Source organism: Herpailurus yagouaroundi, unplaced genomic scaffold (assembly GCF_014898765.1).
Source record: "Herpailurus yagouaroundi ecotype Mexico unplaced genomic scaffold, PumYag 193, whole genome shotgun sequence".
In the NCBI taxonomy this organism is placed as follows: domain Eukaryota; kingdom Metazoa; phylum Chordata; class Mammalia; order Carnivora; family Felidae; genus Herpailurus; species Herpailurus yagouaroundi.
The window spans coordinates 3,286,827-3,299,577 of NW_024412424.1; the positions used below are offsets into that span (position 1 = coordinate 3,286,827).

Genomic DNA, 12,751 nt, shown 5'->3' on the forward strand with positions numbered 1-12,751 from the left:
GCCCTGCTCTAGGCTGTGTCCATGGAGGGGAGACAGGGTGGCATACATCATTCCAGCCTGGGCTCTGCTGTTGAGACTCCCAGTACCTGGACACTCCCACCCCTGCCCATTAAGACACTCCCCAGGCCACCTCCATGACAGCACCTAGTTCCTCTTCGCAGCATTTATCAGTCTCAGGTTCAATGCCATGCCAGAGGGCAGATCCTATCCATTCAGTGTTGTGTTTACTGAATGACAGTGAGAATGCAGGCTAGCCCAGAAGCCCAGCTCCAGCTAGAGTTTTCAGAGCCCATGAGCCCACAGGTGTTGAGCAGAACCCACTAGGGGCATGTGTGGACATATGGAGGAGTTGTGGGGACCCCTCAGATCTCCAAGCCATAATACTTCAAGCAGGGCTCTTGGATTCCTGGGACCCCACCCAAGCTTCTCACTCAGCAGCTGCAACCGAGGAAGAGCCCCAGGTGGTCTCGGCACAAATGGGACGTGCAGGCTCTGAAGATGTAGGCTGCATCTGCCCATAAAGCCACCTCCTGGGGCATGAGCCCCAGGGACTTAAGTGTCTACCCCAATGGCAGGACCCAGGGCAGCTGGGGCAGCCTAGGCTGCAGCTATCACAGGCTAGGCTTGCCGTGTGTGACTGTTGCAGGGAGGAGTTGTCGTCAGCGCCACCTGCTGGCAAGGTGACTGGCATAGGTGTGCCCTGGGTAGACATGCCTCACACTTCTAAGGTCTGGGCCCTGTCTAGGGACCCCTTCCAACGTCCTCCTGCAGCACAGTGCTACACTGGGATGCCCCTGATGTCTCTGGTCCAGGTGCAGCCAGCTCTTGTTTGGCCGGCCACCAGTCCCACTCAGGAGGTCCATGGACGCTTCCCTCAACTCTAACCCAGGATGATGGGGTGGGGGGAGGGAGGCCACAGGCAGACAGGGTCTAGGTGGTTTTCTCAGATTCTTCAAGCACTAAGGAACCTTCCCAGCAGGATCCCAGCCCATCTGCCCAGCCAAGCCCTGCAGCTAAGGAAACAGGAGTGGTTTCTGGTGATGGCAAAACCAGGCTGCCATGGTGGGCAAGCGCTGGAACTTTTAATACACGGCACGACACTCGAGACGACGGGAAGGGCAGGCAGAAATGCAGGCCGGAACATTCCACAGTCCAGGGACGGTCGGTCGTTTGGAAAATACGTTCGTGTGTTTTTCTGGAATACTCAGTAGTAAGGCCGTCTGGGGTTGTTCTGTGGGAGGCAAATAAGATAAAATGGGGAGAAGAGGAGGGGGTGAATGCTAAAGACAGCCGTTCCTCCTGCCCAGAACCTTCTAGGGACTACTGAGCTCACCAGAGCTCAGAGGGGACGGCAGGTGGAAAGGTGTAGAGGTGTTGGTGAGACATTGCCTAGCTAGACTGGGGCAGGAGGGGAAGCTCTGTTACCAGCACTGCCACCCCCCTGTGAAGATTCTGGAGAGTCCAGCCAGAAGCCGTGTGGGAGGCTGGGGACACACGCACCAGGGGATTAGGTCGGAAGCGGTAGGCCAGCATCATCCTCTTGCGAAAGGCCTCATACTCGTCATCCTCCTTGGAGAGCTCTGCTGGCCGGTCGATGCCAAAGCCGGCTCCATCTACTGTGGTGGTGCCTCTGCAGGGGAATGACAGGGCAGAGTAAGCAGGGGGCCAGGCCAGTGCCAGCAGAAGGGTGGTAGGGGGAGTGTACACTCACTTGTTGACCGGGTTCTTGATGCCCTGGCCCTCTGAGCCCAGCCCGTCGCCCTCCTTCCAGCCCATTTTCATCAGCATCTGATAGCCAATGTTCTCCACCGTCAGTTTGAACTCCTTGTACTCGGAGTAGTCAGGCTCTCGGCCCTCCTGCAGGGCAAGGAGTTGGCTGTCATCTACCAGGGCTACAACTGTCCCAGGTCCCAGCCCTGGCTTGAACAGCCTCCACCCACCGCACTGCCCACAACAACCTCACTGGCTGCTGGGACCACCTGCCCATCTGCCTCCTCTGCACCAGATCAGGTTCCTTGAGAACAGACCAAGATGCTCTTTCTCAGGGTCCCCAGGGCCAGACTTTGTACCAAGCTGCCTGGTGGCCAAGTCAAAGAGGGCAAGGTGGTCGGTCACACAGGCCTCACCCACCACAGGAAAAATTAATGGTTCATTAGCAACAAAAAGCCCTATGTTCTGAGGGCAATTCATTACACAGGATGCTAAAACATGTGGTCAATAAGGTGCCTGCCTTGTTGATGAGGTTATGCGGTACAAAAGCGGCTTTACAAAAATCCCCCAAAAGAGGGCATGGGATGTGTCCCGTCAGCTGTCTCTCCTCACGAGCATGAGAACAGCATGGGAGGAATGTGAAGTTCTTGTTCTGGAGAACCCAGTCCTTGGGGACTTCTGCCTGAGAAACGCTTTGCCTGTAAACTGCACTTAATTGGCTCCACTGAAAGCAGAATTTCCCTGAAGCCCTGGGAAATGTTTCTAAAGCGGCAGCTGAGCTGTTATTTGCTAATTCCCTTCACAGACGGTGTCTATCATAAACAGATGCCTCCTGAGGCAAGAGGGCCCAGCTCCTCCTGTGAATGAGGGGGGCCTGGAGGCTGCCTCAGGCGCCTGCCTCGTGATGCTAACAGGAGGGGCTGGAACATTCGAAGGGCTGCCTGCTAGACAGGCCTACATCAGGGGCTGGTGCCCAGGGATGCTCCCAGCTCACCTTCAGGGCCTTGAAGGTTTCCATGAACTTCTCCAGCTCATCTGGTGGCAGGAAGTCTCCAATAAAGTGCTTGCCACGGCCCATCTTTGTCAGCTGCTCGGCCCATTCTGCCCGTAGAGGAGGGAAAGGTGAGAGGAGAAAAGGAAGAAGTCAGGGAGTGGGCTGGGTGGTCTCACAGCACAGGTATGAGTCTTGTGTGGGGAGGGGAGTCTGGGGCTATGGGGGAATGAGGCAGATGGTTGAGACCCTGACCCAAACCCCTGCTGCTCCAGGCAGCCCTGCTAAGTGCCATGTTCAGACAGCAGTGAACACTTACAAAGAACCATTTCTTTTTCCTCTGAGGAACCTGAGGCGCAGAGAAGCTGAATCTCTTGCCCAAGGTCTTATAGGTTGGGCAGGTGGTTTAAGGCCCCACTGTGGTGTCTCCAGGTGCCTTCCCGGGCAGGTGAGTGTGGCTTCCTGAGCCTGCAGTACCCTCAGGGCAAGGCCTCAGCTAGGTACCGTGCCCCACCTGCAATGTGCGCTTTGGCTCACCCCGAGTCTTGTCCATCTCCATGCGCCGCAGCTGGTGTTCCCAGGTGCCCAGCTCGCTGTCTACCTCCTCGTCGCTGTCGTAGCCATGCTGGTGCTGCTGCAGTGCCTTCTCCCACAACAGCTGCATGTCCTGCATCGCACGCTTGTGCTGCATGATCATGTCATACATCTGCTGCATCTGCGGGCAGCACATGCCAGTGAGCAAGGCAATGTACCACACGTGCAGGAGGCCAACCCCCTGGCCTTCCCTATGCAGGTCAGGCCCCCTCACCCTTCCCACTTTCTGCCCTCCCTGGGCCGGCACGTGAGCAGAGCTTGGAGCAAGCACTCAAGACAAAGTCCTGTACCAGGCCATGCCCTGGGTTTCTTGGATCCCTATTTTCAGCAGGGAGGAGCCCTCTCTGCCTCACCCAGTCTGGTTTCTGGCCCGAACCCAGCACATCCTGGGCACCCTTGCTGTGGACCAAACGAGGGCACCGCAAGCCCCTGATCACGGAAGGGTTGAAGGAGATGTGACGGGGCTGTCAGGCTGGAGGAGGTGACAAGGGTGAGCTGTCCCTAAGAACCAAGGGTGTGCCTGTAGTTCCCCAGGAAAGCAGCAGAGGCTAAGCCCCTGGCCATAGAGCTCCCTGCCAAGCCAGCCCTCATCCCAACACAGGCAACACCAACTGAGCATTTGTCACATCATTCAGGGCGCCCAGTGCTAGCCAGGCCTGTCCTGTACTGGATGTTGGAGGGCACTGGAAGGAGAGCTTAAAATGGAGACTACCTAGTCAGGAACAGCCCACAAGCATGTCGGGGAGTAGTTGTGGAGCATCAGCCTCAGGGGCTGCCCAGGCAGTGTGAGGACTGAGCTCTGGGTCCAATTGCAGGCTGGGAAGGGCCTTTGGGGGGTGAAATGCCATTGACAAGGGCGTGCCTATCCAAGAACCTCTCCACTGATGGTGGGATCCACCCAGCACAGGGAGGCTCAGAAAGAACAGAACATGACCGCTGTCCTGTGAGGTGAGGGGACAATACTCCATTAGCCCCTTTGGAGCCTGCCTGCTCTATGCCACACAGACTTACCTCCTGTTGCTCCTTTAGCTGCTTCTTCTGGGCATCTGACAGCTCTGTGACACCCACCAGACCTACAGGCTTCCCTTTCTCATAGCCAAGCCCCTTGAGGTCCTGAACTGGAAATAAGACACAGGCTGATCAACAACGGATGGACAGGTCCAGACCTGCTCCTGCATGTGGTACAGCGTCCATGTGCTGACGACATCTGAGGCACTTAGCGCATATGGCACAAGGCCTTCACATCGCAACAGTTGGTATCCTGTGTCACGTGATGATCCCAGGGGCCTCACCGTGCTGTCACGTGCATCTAGTGTCACCCTCACATGACCTCTCCAGGCAGGCTCTATACCCCTATGTGTAGATGATGACATCAGAACTTAGAGGTCCAGGGCCTCCCTCAAGGTCACATATCTAATGGGTGACATGAGGGGGACTTTGCAAAGGCAAAGACAGGAGAGGAGAGATAAACATGTGCCCGTGTGTGTGTGTGCATTCACACACTGACTCTTAGAGATAAGCCCTGCAGGGAACAGACACCCAGTGTAGACACACGAGGGTTTAGAGTCTGGCATAAGACTCAGCTCTGTGTATAGCTCTGTTAGCTCCTTCTGGGGAAGCAGCCGACCATCCTCAAAGCAACTGACATTTAATTTGGCATCAGCTTTGGAGCTTGGCTGGAGCCAGCAACACTAATCCACATGAAGATGCTGTGACAGCCCCATCTGGGTGGCGGAAACAACCACCCCTCAGGCGGTGGCTTCCTGGGGGAGGAGAAGCTGGGCAGAGGGGGATACAGAGGCCCTTCTGGTATGTGCAAAGAGCCAGATTCTCCTAGCTCACCAGGGCTGGGGCTTCACCTGCAAGAACCACTCACAAGTGCTTCTTGAGCCCATGTTTATTCCCCAATACCTCCTGGAAGGTCTGTGTGGGAGCCCTGTGGAGAGGGCAAGGGAGTCAAGGTCTGAGCAGCCTGCTGTGTGCCTGGAATGTACCCAAAGTCCCCCTCCTCCAGTCACTTTACCAGCAAGCAAGCAGGTGGAGGCTGTTCACACCCTCCCAGGGACGACACAGGCCAGTGGGGCCTAAACCTGGATATGAGACTTCGGAGCCTGTGCACTAGACGACAGGGGAGGCCTCCTCACCAGCTGGGAGCTGGGGCCAGACCTCAAGGACATGGTTTCAGAACTGTGGCATGCACACATCAGAACAAGACTCACGGCAGAGCACCCTTCGTTATAGGGGGGCACCCGAGTTCGGCATTTGACAGCAATCTGACCCTAGGCAGAGATGCTACCTGGAACCACACTGAGTACTAGAATCTTCACTAGCTTTTCTCCTTGGACAAGGGAAGCACTGAACAGACAACCTCCAGAACTGGATGGGAAAGGCCAACAGGCTAGCCATGTGACTTGGGTAAGCTGTCTTCCCTCTTGGTCCATCATAAATAAAATAAACGTAGGTGTCAGCACCAGAGCACATATGACTCCTCTATGTATCTGTGTGTTCAGGGGTGAGGGAGGTTGAGACGGTTCTGTGTGCAGGGCAGGCTGTGTGGAGGGCAGTGAGACAGATGCCGTAAGATAGCCTCTCTCAGTCACCGATTATCACCTGCAGAATGTGATGACAACAAACTCCCCACTCTACTGGCCGCTTTGTGGTAGAAAATGAGAAACAAGACCACATGTTGGCCATCTCTGAAACTGTCAAGGAGGCAGATGTTGCAGTTGATTGTGCAAAACTGTGGCAATTATGGTGCTTATCATCATGCATTTCTTGAGCTTTCTATGACAAGAATGAATCCAAGTACTTTAAAGCTTAAGGGAGATAGCAGGATTGATCTACATGCTGTGTACAAGGCACTCGCCTTAGATACGAAGTCACAAATAAGTTGAAAGTGAAAGGATGGAAAAATGTATTTCATACAAATAGCAACTGAGAGAGCTGGGATGGCCATACTAGCATCAGACAAAATAGACTTCCGGTCCAAAAAGGTTACAAGAGAAAAAGAAGGATGTTCTATATTGATAAAAAATGTAAAACAGAAAGAAGATAGAACTTGAGGCGCTTGGGTGGCTCAGTCTGCTGAGCATTTGACTCTTGATTTTGGCTCAGGTCATGATCCCAGGGATGTAGGATCTCGCTGAGCGTGGAGCCTGCTTAAGATTCATTCATTCATTCATTCATTCATTCATTCTCATTCTCTCTCCCTCTCCCCCTCTCTCTCTCTGGGCACCTGGGTGGCTTGGTTGAGTGTCTGACTTCGGGTCAGGTCATGATCTTGAGGTTTGTGGGTTTGAGCCCCACATTGGGCTCACTGCTGTCAGCCTGTCAGCCCACTCTCTGCTCCTCCCTCACTTGCGCTCTCCCAAAAATAAATAAATATTAAAAAAAAAAAAAAAAAGATTCTCTGTCCCTCTCCCCCACTTGCATGTATGCGCACTCTCTCAAAAAAAAGACATCCCCCCACACCCTACCTAACAAAAGAGCCTCATGATATATGAAGCAAAAATTGACAAAATTGAAGGGAGAAATGGACAGTTCAACAATAGTAACTAGAGATGTCAATACCCCATTTTTCATATCAATAAGGACATAGAAGATTATAGAAGATTAAACACTACACCAGCGATGCCTAACAGATGTATACAGAACATGCAATCCAGCAATGGCAGAATATAGTCTTCTTGTGTGCACATAAAACATTCTCTAGGAAAGATTACATTTAGACTACAAAATGAGTTTCAAAACATTTTAAAAGACTGAAATCACAAAGTATCTTTTCTGATCACAACGGAATCAAGCTAGAAATCATTAACAGAAGGAAAACTGGTAAACTCACAAATATGTGGAAATTGAACAACACACTCTTAATCAACAGATCAAAGAGGAAGTCACCAAGAAAGATTAGAAAATAAGAGATGAGGGGCGCATGCATGGATCAGTCAGTTAAGCGTCTGTCTTCCATTCAGGTCATGATCTCATGATTTGTGAGTTCAAGCCCTGCGTGTCTGTGTCTGTCTGTCTGTCTGTCTGTCTCTCTCTCTCTCTGCCCCTCCCCTGCCTGTGCTCTATCTCAAAAAATATATAAACTTAAAAGATCTCCAATTAATAACCTAACTGTCCACCTTAAAGAACTAGAAAAGGAAAAAGCAAACTAATTCCAGAGCTAGCAGAGGGAAGGAAATGAAGATTAGAATGAAGATATAGGAAATAGGAAATATAAATATGGTACAGATGGGGCACCTGGATGGCTCAGTCAGTAAGCATCCAACTCTGGCTCAGGTCATCATCTCCAGGTTTGTGAGTTCGACCCCCACATCGTGCTCTCTGCTGTCAGTGCAGAGCCCCCTTCAGATCCTCTCTCCCCCTTTCTCTCTGCCCCTCTCCTGCTCATGAGCATGCACATGCTCACTCTCTCAAAAATAAAGAAAAAGAAAAAAGAAAAAAGAAGAAGAAGAAGAAGAAGAAGAAGAAGAAGAAGAAGAAGAAGAAATAATATGGTAGAGTAAATCCATAGAATCAAAAGTTGTTTTTTTTTTTAAAAGATGAACAAAATGACATACCTTTAGACAGATTACCTAAGAAAAAAGAGAAAAAACTCACTAAAATCAGAAATCAAAGAGGGAGGGAATATTACTAATGATTTTATAGAAATAAAAAGGGATTGTAAAAGAATACGATGAACACCTAGAAGCCAACAAGTTGGATAACCTAGATGAAGTGAACCAATTCCTAGAAACCCGTAAATTACCAAAACTAGCTCAAGAAGAAATAGAAAATCTGAATAGACTTAAAACAAGGAGATTGAATCAGCAACCAATAACTTCTCATCGGGGCGCCTGGGTGGCTCAGTTGGTTGAGCATCCGACTTCAGCTTAGGTCATGATCTTGAGGTTCATGAGTTCAAGCCCTACATCAGGCCCACTGCTGTCAGTGCAGAGCCGGCTTCAGATCTTCTGTCCCTTTCTCTCTCTCTGCCCCTTCCCTGCTTGCACTCTCTCTCCCAAAAATAAATAAATCTCTAACACACACACACACACACACACACACACACACACACACACACACAATACCTCCCAACAAAGAAAAGCCCTGAACCAGATGGTGTTACTGGTGAATTCTACCAGACATTTAAAAGAATAACTCATGCTAATTCTTCTCAAACTCTTCCAAAAAATTGAAGGGAACATTTCCCAACTCATTTCAAAACACTACTATTACCCTGATACCAAAAGCAGACAAAAACACCACAAGAAAACTAGAGACCAATATTCCTTATGAATATAGATGGAGACAGACACAACAAAATACCAGCAAACTGAATATAACCACATGGTAAAAGGATTATGCACCATGACCAAGTGGGATTTATCACAGAAGTGCAAAGGTGGTTTAAATAGTTCTGATACCAATTCCAAATGTGTGTATGGTCGGGGTTGTGGGGGGAGAGGAGAGGGTTCCCCACACCAACAAACAATTCTCAGACACCTGCTGGGTGTCCTGTAGTTTAGTTCAGTTCTATCACTATCTACCAGGAGGTAGCATCAGATTTCATGGGTTAAGGGGTCAGTCTTACAAGACTGCTCCTCCCTCCCCCATCAACTTTAGATGCCAACTGCAAGCCCAAGTCATCACCTATGCTTCTAACTGGCTGTGGATCAGAGGTTCCCACAATCCCCTCTCTGGATTCAATTAATTTGCTAGAGTGGCTCATAGAACTCAGAGAACACTTTACTTACAAGATTATTGCTTTACTTATATGTCATAAAAGGATGTAAGTTAGGAAAGCCAGGTGGAAAAAACAAGGTATGGGGAAGGGCAAGGTATGGGGCAAGTGCCCAGAGCTTCTATGCCACTGAGCATGCCACTGTCTCTGAACCTCCATGTGTTCATCAACCTGGAAACTCTCTGAACCCTGTCTTTTGGGTTTTTTATGGAGGCCTCACTGCATAGGCATGATTGATGAAATCATTAGCCGCTGATCAATTCAACCTCCAGCCCCTTTACCCTCCCTGGATATCAGGGGGTGGTGGGACTGAATGTTCCAACCTTTTACTTATGGTTGGTTCCCCTGGCAACCAGCCCCGATCCTTAGGTGCTTTCCAAAAGTCACCTCAGTAACATAAAATCCAGTTGTGGTAGAAAGGGGCTTATTAATAACAAGACACCCCTTTCACCTTTATGGCCCTGAAGCATTTTCATGAACTGAGGACGGAGACCAAATAATACAACAAAAGATGCTCCCATTGCTCTTATCACTCAGGAAATTCCAAGAGTTTTGGGAGAACTGTGAGCCAGGAACTGTGAACAAAGGCCAAATACATATGAGAAATATTACTTTGGTCACCTGAATGGTCAAATAGGTATTTCTTATAAACCACAATATCGCATGGTTCAATATAAAAAAATTAACCAGTGAAACACGCGTTAGCAGACTAAAGGAAAAAAAAAACATCCAATCATTTCAATTGATGCAGAAAAAGCATGTGACAAAATCTAACACACCTCCATGATAAAAACATTAAATAAACTAGGAACAGAAAGGAACTTCCCCAACATGATAAAGGTTACATATAAAAAACACATAGCTAGGGGCACCTGGGTGGGTCAGTTGGTTGGGCGTCCAACTCTTGGTTTTGGCTTATTAGGTCATAACCTCACGGTTTTAAGGGTTTGAGCCCTGTGTCGGGCTCTGTGCTGACAGCTTGGAGCCTGTTTGAAATTCTCTCTCTGCCCCTCGCCCAGCTCATTCTCTATCTCAAAATAAATAAACTTAAAAACAAAAAACAAAAAACATAGCTAACATTACACTCAATAGTGAAAGGCTAAAGTCATTCCCCCTCAGATCAAAACAAGGTAAGGATGCCCATTATTCCCACCTCTATTCAAATGGTACTAGAAGTGCTAACTAGAAGTTCTAGCAATTAGGCAAGAAAAAGAAATAATAAGAGGGATCCCACTTGGGAAGGAAGAAGTAAAATGATCTCTATTTGTAGATGACATGATCATAATTATACACAGGAAAACCTAAAAAATCCATGAAAAGATTGTCAATGCTAATAAATGAATTCAGGAAAGCTGAAGGATCCAACGTCAACATGCAAAAAAAATCAGTTGTATTTCTATACATTAGCAACAAATAATCCTAAAAGAAAATTTTAAAAGCAATTGTTTAAAAGGCATTAAAAAAATAAATCACTTAGGAATAAAGTTAACTAAGGGGGTATAAGACACATACAATGAAAACTACAAAACATGGTGAAAAATTAACAAAGACCTAAGTCAATGGAAAGACATCTTGTGTGCACAGACTGGAAGACTGGTTGTTGTTGTTGGTGGTGTATTTGTCGTAAGAAAGACTTAAATACTGTTAATGTGTCCATACTGTCCAAAACAATCTACAGACTCAGTACAATCTCTATCAAAATTCCAACTGTTTTTACAAAATGGAAAAGCTCATCTGAAAATTCAAGACCTTCAATAGCCAAAGCTTGAAAAAGAACAAAGTTGGAAGATTCACACTCTCAATTTCAAAACTTACTACAAAGCTACAATAATCAAAATAGTTGGTACTGATCTAAGGATAGACATACAAACCAGTATAATAGAATACAGAGCCCAGAAATAAACCCTTACATCTCTGGACAATTGAGTTTTGACAAGGGTGTCAAGACCATTCAATGGGGAAAGAAAAGCCTCTTCAACAAATGGTGCTGCAACACTGGATCTCCACACGCAAAAGAATAAAGATGGATCCTTAGCTTATATCATATATAAAAATTACCTCAAAATAAATCAGAGTTCCAAAACATAAAAAAACCCAGAACATAGGGGCAAATCTTCGTGACCTTGAATTTAGCTTTGGTTTCATAAATGAAACCAAAAGCACAGGCAACAAAGGGAAAAATAAACCAAACTCTGTCAAAATTTAAAACTTCTGTGCATCAAAGGACACTATCGAGGGATAAAAAGACAATCCACAGAATGAGAGGATGCATTTGCAAACCATGTATCTGAATAGGGGGTTAATATGCAGAATATATAAAGAAGCCGTACAACTTAAGAACAAAAAGACATGCCAATTTAAAAGTGGGCAAAGGACTAAAACAGACGTTTCTCCAAATAAGCTATACAAATGACCAATTAGTACATGAAAAGATGATCAACACCATCAGACATCAGGGAAATGTGATTCAAAACTACAACGTGATTCCACTCTATACCTACTAGGACGGCTATTATAAAAAGGCAAAGATGTGGAGAAATGGGAAGGCTGTGCACGGTTGGTAGGAACAGAAAACGGCGTACTTGCTACAGAAAATAGTTTGGTGGACCTTCAAAGAGTTAAAGAGAATTACGATATGGTCCAGTGATTCCACTCCTAGGTATGGGCCCAAGAGAATCAAATCACGGATTCAAATGGTACTTGCAGACCAAAGTTCACAGCAGCACTATTCACAGCTGCCAAAAGGTGGAAACCCATGTGTCCATCAACCGATGAATGGATAAAGTGCAGTCCAGCCATAAAGTGGAATATTACTCAGTCATAAGAAGGAATGAAACTCTGACACATGCTATGCTAGAACACAGATGAACCTTGGAAACATTCTGCTCAGTGAAAAAAGCCAGACTATCCTGACAGAGGAGGGGGAAGGGGGTCAGCCCACCTGACAGAGGTGAGGGAGAGGCGTCTACATCCCTCTGTACCAGCTCGGCAGGCGGGAGTTCCACTTTGTCCTCTTCAGGCCCCCACCGGCTCTTTCGCTTCTTTTTCACAGTGGCTGTGGTGGCCGGCTTCCCAGGGACCGTTGGAGCTGGGGTGACTGCAGGCGAGGGGGCAGATGAGGCAGGGCAGGCAGCAGCTGGGGGTAAGGACCCTGATGGGGTCTCAGGAGGGGATTTGCGTTTCAGGCTGAGGTCGGGTGCCATGAGAGTGCCTGTGGGGCCAGCCTTAGCTTTCCGGAACTCCTCCAGCTTCTGGCGGTAGTATTTGTACCCTTGGCTGTTGGGTTCGTATAGAAAGCTGCAAAGGAGAGTGGGGGGCACACCATCAGCTGGGCCCAAGCTCCCTGCCTGATTCTGGGCAGGAGCAGCTTGAGCAGCTTGGGCCTTGTGCACACATGCTCAGGTTAGCCAGGGTTATGGCTTGAGGATTGAGGTCTCTACCATGACCTCCTGCACTGCCAGGCTTTAGTGGCTGCTGGCTCCGGGAGCCCAAGCTTGAGGAACAGTGTGACATACTCAGAGCTTGTCACCATGTCACTCCTATGAGCACTGGTCAAAGTCCCTATGCCAGCGCTGTCAGACACCCATCACAACATAATTGATCCTGTTTCAAAAAAAAGGGGCGGGTTCTCTCAGACCTTCCCCAGGCTCTGTAGGGCTTCCTCCCCTGCTGCTCTAGATGAGCACACTGGTGCCTTCAAGAAATCCTGAGCTGGGAGAGACACCTGG

At 48.5% G+C, this 12,751-nt stretch overlaps 1 protein-coding gene across 2 annotated transcripts in view; it reads right to left on the reverse strand.

Moving 5' to 3' along the window:
* Positions 1–1,031: 1,031 nt before the first annotated feature.
* The window catches only part of SUGP1 (SURP and G-patch domain containing 1), a 32,210-nt gene continuing 20,490 nt past the window's right edge, over positions 1,032–12,751 (reverse strand). For both annotated transcript variants that reach the window (XM_040445029.1, XM_040445028.1), the window contains exons 8-14: positions 11,965–12,320; positions 4,307–4,413; positions 3,239–3,416; positions 2,705–2,811; positions 1,712–1,857; positions 1,501–1,630; positions 1,032–1,231 (exon numbers count right to left, since the gene is read on the reverse strand). In XM_040445029.1, the coding sequence (XP_040300963.1) occupies positions 1,205–1,231; positions 1,501–1,630; positions 1,712–1,857; positions 2,705–2,811; positions 3,239–3,416; positions 4,307–4,413; positions 11,965–12,320 (1,051 nt within the window). In that variant the 3' untranslated portion in view covers positions 1,032–1,204. The remainder of the gene's footprint in view (positions 1,232–1,500; positions 1,631–1,711; positions 1,858–2,704; positions 2,812–3,238; positions 3,417–4,306; positions 4,414–11,964; positions 12,321–12,751) is intronic.